Source organism: Siniperca chuatsi, linkage group LG13 (assembly GCF_020085105.1).
Source record: "Siniperca chuatsi isolate FFG_IHB_CAS linkage group LG13, ASM2008510v1, whole genome shotgun sequence".
NCBI lineage: Eukaryota > Metazoa > Chordata > Actinopteri > Centrarchiformes > Sinipercidae > Siniperca > Siniperca chuatsi.
The window spans coordinates 24,761,820-24,778,113 of NC_058054.1; the positions used below are offsets into that span (position 1 = coordinate 24,761,820).

Sequence of the window (16,294 nt, forward strand, 5' to 3'; positions counted from 1 at the left end):
ATTGTCTTGTTTTTCCCTGACGTGAAGACACTTTGGTCGGGGCTAAATGTCAAATTTGGTGGTTTGTGCGATATTGATATTGGAAAACTCTGAAACTCCTAATGTAAAAACCTTTTGTATTTCTGTGTTCTTGTACTTTTTGTACCTTTTCACCTTTAAATTCCAAGATGCATGATTCGAAGTCAGCTTTAAGATAGCAGCATTAGTGAAAAGACACATCTGCAAAGGGCACTAAATATGCTATAGCTAGAATACTGAATATGCCATCTCATCTTAAGCTGGTTCTACTTAAAAACGTAAGTTCCCCTGCTGCCTTAAAAATATGAGTTAACTGAACTTAGGTTGAATAATTAGTTCAAAGTCATCTTATGAGTTTTGAAAATATAAAACCAACTGAGTTAAATCTTAAGTTTATTAAACTTGTTTTCACAAGTTCAGATAACTTAAGTTGAATCAACAACTGTTCGGTCACACTGACAATCGTTACAGACAGATTTGCCTACCATTTACATTTTCTCAGTTTGGAGAGTCAGTTCTTCATTTGACATGAGGAACTTAGAGCTGCAGCTGCTGAAATCACTTCGTATTAGACTTCGTACACTCGACATGCAAGGATGCTCCCGGTGACTTTGCCATCTTACTAACCTCCATCATGGTTAGCATGGTTTTTATTATCATGAAAAGAAACAATCATGACTTATCTTAATGTGTTTTAAAGACACACAAGTGCTTCAAGAACTGGTTGATTAAGTTGATTTAACTTGAAATTAATAAAACATATTTACGTTGACTTTATGAGAAAAGAGTAGTTGTTTCAACTGAATTCCTCTATGATGTTTTACAGTGTACACAATTCTCATTTTAGTTTCCAGTCTCAGACTTACTGATTAAAGTCAGATGATGAAAGAGCAAGGGGCTAATCAATAAATGTTCTTTTGCATGTGTTTTACATGCCTGTCCACTGCCTAAAATAATATGTACTCCTCTGTGATAATGTTTACCATACCACCTACATATATAATTGCTTGGAAACGCATGCATATACTCTAATCTATAAATGAAACATTTTTCCATTAAAAATGTCTCACAAGCTGTTTCCTTCTCCTTAAGGTGCATTATAAGAGATAAGATGAGGCATACTGGATTGCATAAATAGCATCTCCCCAGCCCACCTGAAAGGCTCTACTCAAGTGCATCAAAGTACTTGAAAAGAAATTAAATTGTTAGGGGGGAGGTGGTGCCTGACAGCTTATCAATAGAAGAGGGGGATTAAGAAGAAGCAAAACACTAGCAGACAGTGCTAAGATTCTGCAAATAACAAGAACGGTATTGCTGGAGTCCCCAACAGATGGAGAAGAAAACAAACCTGGCTGCTACATTTCCTGTTTGTTAAGCACCACCTGGAGGTAATGAATGTGTTGTCGACCTAAAAGGCATATGAGACAAGAGGCGAAGTGAAACTGTCTACTCCGACACATTACAGAGTACAGGCCTGCTGCTTGTCCTTGATATGGGTCATCTTGGCCTGCAGCTATGCTCATGAATATATATACAGGTAGATGGACTTAAACACTGATTGCCACAACAGGATATTCATACAACATTACATTAGAATATGAACCAATAGTGAAGAGGCCGTATTAGTGGGCCTCAGATCAAACATCTCTCAGGCATGTGCAGTGTTGGAGGTCAAGGCCTTCAGTGCCATGGGGGGTTATGTTCTGCTACTGTAGCTATGTATGGCAGCTGGCAGTGTTTTATTAAAGAAAAATGACTCACCACACATCCGGTGGAGTCCAGCTTTCGGTCAGATATGCAGCGGAAGTTGCGGCTGCAACCTCCATTGTCTTTGGTGCAGTCTCTGACGGGCCCAAATGAGTCCAGGAGAACCTCCAAAGAGTCAAAGGATGAACTGATCATCAACTCCTCTCTGTTAAAGCAAAAATGAGTGACAAAAAAGAGGATCCTTGTTTAGGTGTGTGCATCTGTGTGTCATTACTGCTGAAGACCAATTTTAGTTTTAAGCACACAATACGGCATTTAATGAGGCTAGCAGGGTAGATGAGAGACTGTCAGCTGGCTTCTGTGGTCAGACGTGTGCTCTGTTACACCTATAATTACACCCAACAATTAAGTCACGGAGTACACTTCTACATCACTGCAGCTAGGTGAGACGTTAAACCAGTGGAAGTTAACAAAACCAAGATTTTTAGCTGATGAAGTTGCTCTTTCAATAGCTCTTAGGTCAAACCAGCATTTCAGAAAAATCTATTTATGTCAATGGACATAATGTCAGTGGATTCACTTGCAGAGGCATAAAAAATCCAAGCAATTATTTCATGAAGACCTCAATTTTAGTGAACTTCGACATACAAATTAGCATAGTTGATCATTAGCAAAATGACTTGTCAGTGCTGACCTTTGATAGAATGGAGGAATATTAGCTTTCATTGTAGGTGTGTTGTACTAGCCACTATTATATATCCCTGCTCTACTGGTGTATAAACTGCTCCACAACACCATGGTTTGGAATCATGAAACATGAATTGAATGTACAAATATGTCTTTTGTCAACTGCTGTAGCGTGATCAATACAGATTCTGATGAACATTTTGTATATTTATTGATAAAAAGACTTAGACTTTTCTAAAAGTTGGCCTCAGGCCCTCTGCTGTCCCACGATCTTTGCAGGACTCGAGGTCACTAATGGAAAGTTGAATAACAATTTCACGATTTAAGACAGGCCAGTAAGATCTCACAGAGCATGAACAACAAAGGTTGGTAAATTACAACTTGCTTGCTCATTCCCAGAGAACACCCAACTATCTCTGGTATCCGTCAAGTGGAACTCAGGACTTTTCTTTTAAAGACGGTTTTGCAGAATTGAAATGTATACTAATTAATATGTTATGTGGCATTAACCATATGAAGTTTTGGGTTAACATGCTGATTTGGATGCAGGGAAACAGACCCTGAAATACCAAGGACTGCTTCTTTATATGAAAAAATGAAGTTTGTATGATATTTGTACAAAGTATGGCTCACCATTTTCTGAATTGACACAAAACTATTTTTCAGTGACATTCGTGGTAATTTGGGACAGCATGTTTGACAATTTGGGACAGTCTCATTAGTGTAGGTCCTTGCTTTAACTCTAATAACATATTTTAAATAATATTTTAAACAAATTTCTTGTTGTCTTAACCTTAATATTAATCAATTAAACATGCCTAAGGTTAATTAAGGTTACTTGATGTTACATATTAGCATATTATGATGTGTTATGATAGCCTTATTCTTTCCTCACTCCACTTGTTATAGCCTCGATGGTGTTTTTAGACTCTTTGAGTTGCTAATGAAACAGGAAATGTAAATATGCATTTACACAACAAATTAATTGATCATAGCTTATAATAAGATAAAATGTAAGTGGAAATGTCAACTGTGCTCGAGAGAAATAACCTTCTGCAGTCCTCTCAGGGAAGAGACAAAAGGCATTCCTGAGATTCATAAAGTGTGCGGTACCTTCCAGCAAGTGATGAGACCAAGATTCAAACATGGGCTAATTAAACTTGTAATACACTTTATTAATTCTTTAGGAAAGAAATTGAAACAAAGAAAATACTTAAGACAAGGTAGAATGAGAGTGGGAGGAGAGTAAAGTTTTGCTCCATGTACACCAAACACCCCCGCCCCTTTTTAGGATTACAAAACAAGAGGAAGCCTCTTGTCCGCTCTCTGCTCCTCTTCTCTACAAGACCTTCTCATCTTCAGTAGACCACTGACAAAAAGCTGCTGTTCCTCTCCACCTTGGCCTGTACGCCAGGGAGGAGGCCCAGCTAGCCTCAACCAACCCGCAGAGGAACCGTAGACACACAGAACATGTTGGAAAATGCCAATATCCAGCAACTTTGAAAGAAAGAAGCCTTCTAAAGGAGCCTGCTCCAGTTCTGGGGTCTAACACAACAAAGGTTAAAAAAGAAGAAACCCTGGACTGTACTCACCCAGGCACATGGTGCAGAGAAAAAGAGACAGAGAGAGAGAGAGAGAGAGAGAGAGAGAGAGAGACTGAGACATAAAACAAACTAACTCTCAAAGAAAGAAACTCTGTTAGCGCTCCTAAATTGTTTCTACCAGATTAAAGAAGTTGCTCCATTCTGCTGCAGCACCTACGTCCTAACGATACCACCCTTAGGACTGTAACGAACTTTAGAACTCATCACCTGGCAGACGCTATGCACGCATTGCCATTACAACCAGGCCAAGCGGTTGTAAAGAAAACCTCATCACCCTGCGGTCCACTGAGATGGAGAGGAACGAAGGCCGACTCAAGCCGAGTCACCACGTGGGAATCGACAATGCCAGAAATGGAGCTCCAGGGAGCCCCACACGAGGCAGAGAAACCCATCAGCTAACCAAGATGCTCACCAGGACCGCAGAGTGCCCCACAGAGAAATGGCACTGCTCCCCCCCCAAAGGTTGGAACATATAAAGAAATAAATGTTTCATTTATTAAGAACTTGGTTATTATGTGGTGTGTGTACACTGTATATATATACTGTAATATACTTTAGCCTATATAACTCAATCACATATATAATATACTGCATATCCCTCAACCATATTATTTATATATAATATACTGTATGTCACTTAATTTGTATAGTACTTTTCATACAAACATTTGTAGTGCTTCACGCAATAAAATATATAAACGCTATAGGCCTGTACTGTATGTGTGTGTTAAATAAAAGAAAAAGTATAATATCTGTACATTCTTGTCACATTATGCCACGTTGTGAATTTAATTAAAATTAAATAAATAAGTTGTCATGAACACTGTTATTATAATCTGACAGAGATCATAAAATATAGCGGTAGGCTATAACAAAACAATGGACAGATGATGCAGCTGTGCCACACATCGTATTTAATAGACGTAGCTTTAAAATGACGTCTCCGAAACAAGGATACCTCATTTTGTTAAATGCCTGTTGCCTTGACTCCTCTCTCCTTGAGTCTCTTCCTCACCTCCTCCGCTCACATCTCTGATGAGCGGGACTACGACGTGAGGAGAGGAGCAAGGAAAGGAATCGATGAGGTACAAACTGAGAAATGAGAAAGGCCTTATGTCTGTGTCTGTTGTGTTGTCTTTGTGTATATATGTTTGCAACTCAAGTACATCTCCTTTGAGGGGTGATAAAGTTAAATCTGTAATATTTTGGATAGATGTATAAAGGCAGAGTTACAAGCAGAGTTATTGTGCAATTCATATAATATAGGCACAGTAATTAGCATAATTCATAGTATTTTTCTGCAACAGATAAGAAATGGCACTAATTGAGATGTAAAACATTGACACTGCTTAAATAAAATTCAGATCAGAATCAGAATCAGAAATACTTTATTGATCCCCGAAGGGAAACTCTTTGTTACAGCAGCTCGCATTTACCTCAGTGTACACAGGAGAAAGTACTAGCAAAAAAAAATAAAAAATAAAAAATATGATACAATACACTATAAAAACTATAAAAACAGGTCAGACAATAAATCAAGTACCAAGTGGGTAAAAGTATAAAATAAAATAAGTGTGAAGTACCAAGTGGGTTTACCAGTATAATAATGCAATGTAATAATATAAGTAATAAGTAGTATTGCAACAGCAGTAATGGAGGTATGAATAATAAATGATCAATGTCCAGTTTAGTGACCTAGGGTCATACAGACTAACCCTTAGAGGGAGGAGTTAAGGAGTTTGATGGCCACAGGCAGGAATGACTTCCTGTGGCGCTCTGTGGTGCTAAGTAAGACGACGAGACGGAGCTACGGCAACGGGCAGCATGCGGGCTGGCACATGTGCACTATATATAATATACTGCATTATAGTATTAGTAAAGACAGTGGTAGGAAGGGTTTGAAGTTGTTTAACGAATTTCTTTTTTGAAAATTTGATTTTCTGAGCACAACTGACTATAAAGTTCCTTTATATTACACATGGTGTCAGTTTGTGTGTAGTTAGCAATGCTACTCATAAATCACTGTTAATTCACCTATTTTTTCTCATTGTCAGTAAAGTTAGTAATTATATATATTGTTTTATGATTATGAGTTTAAGAAATATCACCTACAAATAAGCTAATGATGCTGAATGAAATTCAGCAGTCAATTAGTTATGCCTTCCTGTCAGCAATATGCAATTCGCTTTCATTAAAATTGATTAAGGCATCACATTTCTTTAGATCATGTTTCAATGTGTGGGGGGGGTTGTCAAAGCGGTGCTTCAACATTCTGCTTTGCAAGATATTCTGTGACACCCTGCTCTCTATTTAACTTAATGAAGAGATATCTATTTCATGAATTACAAATACCTGCATGTTTAATTCATTCTGTGTAATCATCATGAGAAAAGCTATGACTTTTCACAGCACAATTGCAATGCAAAGCAGTAGACTTCTGAGATACAACGCACCATGAAATCACTGCTCTAACCTTGCTCTGAGCAGTCACTTTGTGTTTCTGTGATTTTTTTTGTTCCCCGTAAACCTCTTGCAAGGTCAATAAGCAGATCACCCAATAGAAGGACAACAGTATAAGTATTTGAGATTGGTAGAGATGAAGAACAAAGAAGAGAGGACCTTAGTGTTTTCTCACAGAATCTAAATCACAGAGCTATTTCTGCAGAGGAATTGTGCTGCTGATGATAAACAATAACTTGTGTAATAGCATTGCCATGAACCTTGCCTTAGTAAAGAAAATGATGACCTCTCAGGTATTCACAAACATATTTTTTTTCCAACTCCCCGTACTCCCCTGCTTTCCCTATGAGAAAAGACAGTGAGGTTCCTTCCCTTTCGCAGTCAACTTGATGTTATCTTACAAACCAATTTTTCTTTTATAATTACCCATTGCTTTGTTGTCATTTATTCAGAGGGGACCTATTGAACAGAGCCTCAGCAGATGATGAAACTAACAGCAAGTGGGAATGCTAAATTATTTGGGAACTGCAATTACAGTCAAGACACATCCAACGATTGTGTGCAACACAATTTACCATTAAATATCACACAAGACAAAAAAGGTTTAAAGCCATGTTTGGTGGCTCTTTGAACATCCCAAAATATGGAAGTGCTGCAAAGACTGATCATCATACTGACCATTTTGCTGTTCTTAGAGCCTTACTAAAATATCCTAAAGGAAAAACCATGGGGTCAGAAAAATCAAAATGGTTTATACCTTTGGGATCATAAATGTGCCAAGCAAATTGGAAATCAATCAATTGAAATCTGCCAATCTTGTGTACAAAACTGACATTTGGTCTAAGGGTGGTGCATAAGAAAAGTGTATTTAGTGTCCAAAATTTAAAGGGTACTGAGTATTGTTCAAGGGGAAATTCTAACTTAACAGTGGCACTACTTTACCTTGCCGTCAGACAGCCATTTCCTTTGGAACTACATTTTCTCAACTGTAGAACTTCCCTTTAATATCAGGTGTAAACAGGGTCAAAAGGTCATAGTGTAACCAAAATCATCAGAATCATCCTATGGACTATCAATATTCATTCAATACGGTCAGTATATGTCTTGATGTCAAACAGCGTGTTGCATGAAAAGACAGATGGTCCGACATTGACATAGGCCCCTCATTTGGATCGTCAAAAACATAAAAAGTATCAGCCTTCTTTGTTGGCCTACAGTTCTTCAAAGTGCCATGAAAATGTATTTTCTTAATCAGTTTATGAGCGATGGGGTTCAACATGAAAACATTTTCTGCCAACTTTTGGACAGTTTTGGTTATTACACTTGAGATTTCTGTATTTGTCTTTGTGCTCTTTACACTGGTTTGAAGTGGGTGGGGATCAGTTGGGAAAAGGTGATGTCACATACTTCTGTGAACCAATCAGTATTTAGCAACATCTGATTTGGAATCTGATGACAGTTGGTGGATTGTTTGGTCACTGTCAATCAAATCTGATCAAACCACACCCACACAGTCCTCATAAATGAGATTGGTTGAGTTTGAGACTTAAACTCTTAATAAATAATACCTAAAGATTTTCTTTTACTTTGGTAAAATGCAGTTAATTATACTGCCTTGAAAGAAATGATCTCCATCTGCAAATTGGAAAAGTAGTTCCAGCAAGAGAAAAGTTATTTTTTATATTACAAACACATTTGATTTAAGAAATAATCAATCATTTTGACAACCTATATATAGGGCACACTTAAAATGAATGAGCAATAAGCACTACCTGCAATATATTTAACATTTTGTCCGAGACAGCTGTCTGCAGCTGAAAGAGGCAATAAACGTAAGCCTCAATTATGGGCACCATTAACATGGATAGCTAAACAATGGGAGGGTTAGAAGTAAATGTACGTCAAAACAAGCAGTATAAAGAACCATTCATTCAGCCCATTTACCACTGAAAAGTATCCCCAAGGTTTAAATGCCAAGTTATACCCTGCAATTTACTTGCTTTACTTAGTTATTCAGTTCAGAGAGAGAAGTGGAAATTACCATTAACAATGAACAGAATCCTATGAGGGTATTACTCAGATTATAGGAGATGTAAAATTGTTCTTTTTTCAAAAATATCCACTCAATTGGCTTTCATACAACACAGAAGCAGAGGATAAATGGAATATTGAATTTTCAATTAGTGAATTTAGTCTTACAACTTGTATGTTAAATGTTGTCTACCAGTATCAGAGATCTATCAAAATTAGTAATTTAGGCAGCTGCATTATACAGTGTCTAAGAATCAGTCAACTTTTTTGAAGAATGTTTTAAAAGATAATTAGTATCACAAGGAGGGTACCACGGTGATGTTATGGAAGACAACAAGAAACAGTCTGATCCCAAAGGGTTCATCCCCACAATGAAATAGGATGAAAAAGAGCAAATAACAAATTATGATAAAACTGGTTATTATGCTTTCCATAACAAAATAAATGCTATGCTTTCCTTGATAGATACAAACTTACGTGAGTAGCACATTCAGCCTGTGAGAAGCAAAACTGGGGACAAAAAAAAAAGCCTGCAAAGCTCTTGCTGCACTACTCACTGATGCTCATTGAGCTCATTGCTTTGAGTGCACAGTAATCAGTGAAGGTGACTCAGATGAGTGTATCGACATTTTTATCCCATTGGAAATACTGTGTACAGTCTTTACTACATGCTAATCTTTATAGTATACTGTTTGTTATAGTTAGTATATGAGAAATTAACATACTTAACAATTTACAAACAGGAAATGACAGTACATGTGGTGTCATTTAAACTGCAAAATGCCACTACTAATAACTTAACAACAAAGAGACAGCATAATGTTTTTCCAAAATTTTGATAGTAATTTTTTGTTTTCTATGATGTTCCACAACTAGTTTTAATTTAAGCTGTGAGCAGATCCTCCATTTGTGAAATGCAATGTGGGAGAATGATGTCCATCAAGAACACACTCAAACATCAATTGTTATTTAGTATGCCTACTGACTGTTTTGAGTAGACTTTATTTTGTCACCTTTCCAGTGTGAACACACTGCATACTCAAAACCTGTTTAGTATGTAGTATGGAGTTGGGGCACAAGAGTGTATAGTCACGCTAGCAGACTATAGAGGCAGCATACACTGGGAGCATAAATGGTAGAGCAGATTTCATTGCCCAGATTTTGATATTTATTGTGTATCTGAGTAAGAATTTTGGCCTCATAAAAACCAGGCTTTATCTACTGGAATACCCAGAGCAAACGTCGTAGACGTCCAATCATTCGTTTTTTCAATTACCTTGTCATAGACCAAAGTAATGGTGGAGGAACATTTTGACCTGACCATTACAACAAGGCAGGGAATCACAAACAGAAGGTACCATTCTCTGGGGCCATGAATTTCATTCCCCATTCATAACATGGCTGGCTTGTTATAAAGATGTCTTGTTCTAGACCAAAGTTCTGGACTGAGCAGCATCACCATTCTTAAGCCCTGCCCTGCTGCTAGTAACGCAAAATGGCCAAATAATTCTTCGGCCTCATTGCTGTCAGCAGAGTCCAGTTTAATACTGCAGCATTGTTTTGGCTCAGTTACGGCTCTCTCTGCAGCCCAGGCACAAACACAGTCATTGCACACAGAACAGATTTTCTTTGGAGGAGTTATGAACCATTTAACAATCGAAATGCTCTTTATGGCTTTGAATTGCAGAGTAATTCGTTCTTCTTATTCTTTTTTTACTCTGGTTTTTCTGTGTTTTCATAATTGATTTTGTGTTAGATCTTAGAGTTTTATTACCCTCTGAATCATGACCGCTAGACCTCACAGGGCTGCTTAAGACTCACTGCAACAATAGGAAATAATAAACAAATACTGATTAAGTGAGAATACAAAACAGTGAGACGGCCAGAGAGCCAACAACTACATTCTGGTGGATGAAAAAGATGATCATGAGAAATATTTAGCAAAAAGCCAATTTGCACTTTTTGTGTTGTGAAGCTTCATCAGAAACAATAAAACACACAGTGGACAGAAACTCCTGGTAATACTTCAGTGCAGCAATAAAAAGAAACTTGCTCTAGTACCGTTCACTTTGGTGCAGTGGTCAGCAAAATCCTACCTTGCTTCACAGCCTTATGAAACCTTCTTTGGTTTCAGCTACTATCGCCATGTCTCTGAAACATTCCCTCTAGAAATAATATTGGTGCAAAGTGGTATAAATAAATATCAACTCTCACCGTACGTCCACCGCGTCCTCCATGACTGTCATGTCTGTCTTGCACTTGGCTGAGGGGTTAATGGCAAGCTCGGCAGGGGGGATGACAAAGCTTTTACTCAATGGCAGCCACATTCCTTCTCCTAAGGTGTATGTGAATCTGCAGAGGACAAGAAGGGTGAATGGGACAAGTAAGGTTACAGGTTTAGGCTTTTCAAGTATAAAAGAATGGTATCAAGTCAGTGGAATGCAGGTGAAAACAACAGCCAAAACAGAACAAAATTGTGTCATTACACAAACTGACCCTCTAAATCCTCTAAAACAGTATCAGCAAACTTCATCTGTCAAGCATTTTTGTCAACTAAAATTACACTAAAATGTGTGTGGTTTTCTTTGACTAAAGTGTCCAGAGTTTAAGTTGACTAAAATTTTAGTAAAATAAGAAGGACATTAACTAAATATGACAAAAACATATACTTTTGATCTCAGGACCAAAACGAAGGCTAACCTAACAAGATTTAATAGTCATACAAGCAGCTCTGTGAGGCTGTAGTCACAGCGGTGCTTTGAGCTAAATGCTAATGTCAGCATACTAACATGCTCACAATGACAATACTAACATGCTGATGTTTAGCAGGTATAATGTTTACCATGTTCACCATCTTAGTTTAGCAAGTCAGGATGCTAACATTCGTTAATTACCACTAAACAAAAAGTACAGCTGAGGCTGATGGGAATGCCATTATTTATGTCCAAATATTGGACAAATTGTAATTTTGACCTGATGATAGTGCTTAGATAAAAAGTCAGGGGATCACCAAAGTGATTCCTATGCATCCTTAGTGTGAACCAAATTTCCTGGCAATTCATCCAGTAGTTGACGAGAAAAGACAATTGCCAATCCATCTGGTAGATGTTGAGATATTTCACTGGCTATGTGAAAACTTTGACCTGCAGCTGGTGCCAGATAAAAGTCAGGGGATCACCAAAGTCAGTAGACTTCATCTTCTGGGGACCATGAATGTCTGTACAATATTTCATGGCAATCCATCCAATAGCTGTTGAGATGTGTCAGTCTGGACCAAAGGGGTGGATTGACTAACCGACTGTCCGACAGACCGCTTTTTCCTATCCCTAGGCTCTAGACTTGTAAAATTAGCTGACAAACTCTTTACATTATGGAGTAAAAATAGCTGACAAAATAACAAACTGATCATTATGTGTGAAATTGGTGCAATTGGTTAAGATAACACTCCATCAAGGTCTAGTTTTTCTGTTGGGCAAAAACATCCACCATGTCACTTTAAAATGGCTACTTTTCAATGATGAATGTTTTTGCTGCATCAGTGATTCAGAATGGCATCAAGTTGGTTAGAGGTTATTTATTTTACCTTTTAGCAAAGTTATCCTTTTTGCATAACTCTTTCTTGAGCAGAAGGACACCGTGTGCTAATGGACGTAATGCATACCAAATGAGACCCTGACAAAAAAGGCCCAATAAGAGTTTCCCCTGAGACAAAACAAGGCTATAAATCTGTACTCAACAGATGTCTGGAACAAGAGCTTTAAAACAATTCTTTATTTGTGAGTCAATGAATATCATCAATCTTTAAACACTTTGCAGATGAAATGTAATACTTCCAACTTTAAGTTAAACAGTGCACGCTGATTAACATCAAATGCATTATTAGCGCTGATGAATTATGCATGAATACTTGCAGCACAATGGAGGGGAACTTGTTGAATAAATGGTTAACAACCATTTTTATGCAGACTAAACACATTTCCTCATTCACAATTGTTCAATTTGCATTTTATAAAATGCTAACTTAGCATAAGGAAAGGGCAGTAGATTGTGGGGACTGCATGCATTACCAGTCACTTTAAGAACATAATGATTAAACCATTGAAGAAATAGAACACTTAATTATATCCACCCAATTACTCCCTTTGTTTCAAAGTCAAGTTTTCTGTGGATCAAAGTTCTGCCGTTCTTCCATTTACTGTAAAACATTGGATTATTATAAGGTGGCAAGTCTATTAAAATGGTAATATTTCCGTATTATTTTTCAGGAAGCTGTTGCCACCTCTCTCGTAAGTCATTTCACTATCTCTTATGGGACTGTGTACAGCAGGAGTACTGAAAGTCCCTGCGATGCAGTATGACGTATACGGGTGACCACAGGACAAATTAGCAGCCACTTAACGAGCACTGCTTTATAATGGACAACTAGGGACTAGTGTGCTGCTATATGACTTATTTGGTTCACCCTAAGAGAAACTGGAGGTGGAAAACACTAAGAGTTCCTGTGAGAAAACAGTAGTTGAGTGGAAAACATGTTTGCAGTCCTCAGAGGAACTCTCAGCAGTTAATACTGTGTGAATGGCAAACACTGTGTGTTTGAATGCTGACAGCATGTATTTCCTCTGACACAGGATAATTTTTGAATGCATCCTCTCTATACCACTATAATTCTAAGTGCCTCATTTGCTTTTGTTTAATGGTAATATCTGCTTAGGCAAACAAGATGATGGCTGCATGGCTTTCCAAGCACTCGCTGACATTCAAGGTCTTTTTCTGATATCTTGAGCCGACAGGGTTGTTTGGCAAAGTTCAAAGCTAGAGGCTGAAACATTTAAATTAGGATGGATGGCTGGGTGGGAGCAGTCTGAGGACAACACGATTTTAAACTGCACAGCTGGACAAAGTCAGAAGAGAGAGGCTTCTTGCAGAAAACATGCTAGCAGGGAGGGCAATGTATCAAAGCACATCCTGGAGATGTTAGTGCAATGCCAGCCTCCTCTGTCTGTCCCCCACAAAAAGACAATGCTGACAACCACGAGAGTGGTACACATGAACTCATGGGTTTCCTTTCTATTGTAAGCAGTAGAAAACACAAACACTTTTGTTGTTTTTGCTTGCTTGTTTTTGCTTGCTCATGGTGGGATTTGTTGGGTCACTGTAATTAATATTATAAAGAGTACGGTCTAGACTTGCTCTATAGGAAAAGCGCAATGAGATAACTTCTGTTATGAATTGGCGCTATATAAATAAAACTGAATTGAATTGAGACTTATAATGAAGGCAGAAGAACATCATCTGTTATATTTGCTCTTTCTCAAGTCAGCAAATTTATCATTTTAGGAAGAAAAGCTGTTGTGTTAGGTACCTCTGTCACAGACAAGTGCTCTGCTATATGTTTATTTTAACATCTTTCGGCTCATTGTTTTGGTTTTAGAGCCTTTACTGTTTGGTTCACTCTCGCTGCCTTCATCAACTTTCCAGCATCACTGTACACTACCTGCCCAGCACCAAACAGCAGACGGACAAAGTTGGCGACTAACTGGTGAACACAGTGGAGCATTTAGCAGCTAAAGATCCAGATATTTCATTCAGGAGTTGGTGGAGTCCAAAACAAAACAAATAAATGCTAATGTTGCTGTGTATCTGTTTGATATATATATAAATATAATAATACTTTTATTTTATTTTATTAATAGCACTTTTAAAACACAATCACAAAGTGCTTCACATATAGGATAAAATACACACATACAAATACAAGTATATAAACATACATCCATACATACACACATGCATATGTATGATATAAACACAAAGATTAAGAATATGGCAAAAAAAAACAACTAAAGTTCACACAGAGAGTGTTTATAAAAAGGCTAACCTATAGTTTTTAGCTGCCGCTTAAGGCAAGGCAAGTTTATTTGTACAGCACATTTCAACAACAAGTCAATTTAAAGTGCTTTACATAAAAGTAACATAGGGCAACATAAAAAAAAAATTTAAATGCACTTAAAAGAGTTAAATAGAAAATAAAAACAAGATTAAAACAGGAGAGTAAAGGTTACAGTGCAGTGTAATTAAATTAATCATTATTTGATTTCATAAAGGGCAACGTCAAACAGAAAAGTCTTCAGCCTTGATTTAAAAGAAGTGAAGAAGTGCTGCTTCTCCATGTTTAGTTTTGAATGATCTTCTGCGATGGTTCATTACATAGCAGAAGATCAGAAATGTACTTTGGCCTTAAACCATTAAGCGCTTTATAAACCAACAGCTATTTTGAATAAATTATTTGACAGACAGGAAGCCAGTGTAAAGATCTCAGAACTGGAGTGATATGATCCACTTTCTTAGTCTTAGTGAGGAAGTGAGCAGCAGCATTCTGAATAAGTTGCAGATGTCTGATTGATTTTTTAAGGAGATCGATAAAGACACTGTTACAGTACATAAATGCATGGACAAGTTTTTCCAAATCCTGCTGAGACATAAGTCCTTTAATTTTGGATATATTTTTAAGCTGACTTTGTAATTGTCTTAATGTAGCTATTGAAATTCAGGTCAGGCACATTCAATCGTTGATTTGTTTAATGCACTTACTCAGCGCTTGTAGTCCCCTGGTGACATTGTTATGTAAACTTGTGTGTCGTCTGCATAATTACGGTAACATTTTGTTGTTTTCCAACAAAATCTGAGCCAGTGGGAGCATGTAGATTTTAAACAGAAGAGGTCCCAGAATGGCACCTTGGGGAACTCCACTTCTAACTGCTCAGATGTGTAATCACCTATAGACACAAAAGTAGTCCCTGTCCTTTAAGTAGGATTCAAACCAGTTTAATACTGTGCCAGAAAGTGCCACCCAGTTCCCCAGTCGGTCTAGTAAACAAACCACAGATTCAGCAGATCTGATGGAATTGGGAAGGCAATATAGTGACTGACCTCCTTAGTAAAACAATCAGTGCCGATCACAAGGACCTCACTTTTGTCAGAATTGAGATAGAGGAAATGATGAGACATTCAGTTTGTAACAGAAGCTAGGCAGTAATGAAGGGTTATTGATGTTATTAGGTTTAACAGAGAAGTAAAGCTGTGTGTCATCGCCATAGCAATGGTAAGACAAACCAATGGAAGAGTTAAGCAGATGGCCCAGAGGTAGCATATAGGATCGACCCTTGTGGGACCCCACATAAGAGAGGAGCGGTGGAAGATATATCATTGTTAATGTGAATGTGTTAAGTGTCTGTCAGACAAGTATGAGGAGAGCCATTTAAGTGCAGTACCAGAGATACCGACCTAGTTCAGTGATCTATCATTTAAATGGGAAGATCAATGGTGGAAAAGGTAACAAATAAGTCAAATAAAAGTAATATGGAATATTCCCCTTTATTTGCATGCATAAGAATATAATTCGTTACTTTGAGCAATGTAATTTCAGTGCTGTTTTTGACGGAAGCCAGATTTAAATTTATCAAAGATATTGTGTCCCTCAACCAGTTGGAGGAGCTGGTGAGTAGGGCTGGGTAACGTTTAAAAAATTATGATACCAGTACCAATACCAGTACTCTTAAAGGGGGCAATGACTGGCAGGACCTCTGTAAGAAATTTGATAGGAATTATATCAGTAGGGCAGGATGATAGACGCATATGATAAACTTATGATAAACTATATCAGAGAGATCTTGAATGGAAATAGGGCTGAACTCAGGGCAGCTTGATCAGAGTGATAAACTCCAAGGTTGAAATTTGATCTGAGACCACTGATCTTGCCAACAATTTTTTTTTTTTAAACTTATCAG

At 37.6% G+C, this 16,294-nt stretch overlaps 1 protein-coding gene across 11 annotated transcripts in view; it reads right to left on the bottom strand.

Moving 5' to 3' along the window:
• astn1 (astrotactin 1) overlaps window positions 1-16,294 on the bottom strand; it is a 439,680-nt gene that overhangs the window by 255,433 nt on the left and 167,953 nt on the right. For all 11 annotated transcript variants that reach the window (XM_044219839.1, XM_044219838.1, XM_044219836.1 and 8 more), the window contains 2 exons: window positions 10,722-10,859; window positions 1,780-1,930 (listed from right to left, as the gene is read on the bottom strand). In XM_044219839.1, coding sequence (XP_044075774.1) covers window positions 1,780-1,930; window positions 10,722-10,859 — 289 coding nt within the window. The remainder of the gene's footprint in view (window positions 1-1,779; window positions 1,931-10,721; window positions 10,860-16,294) is intronic.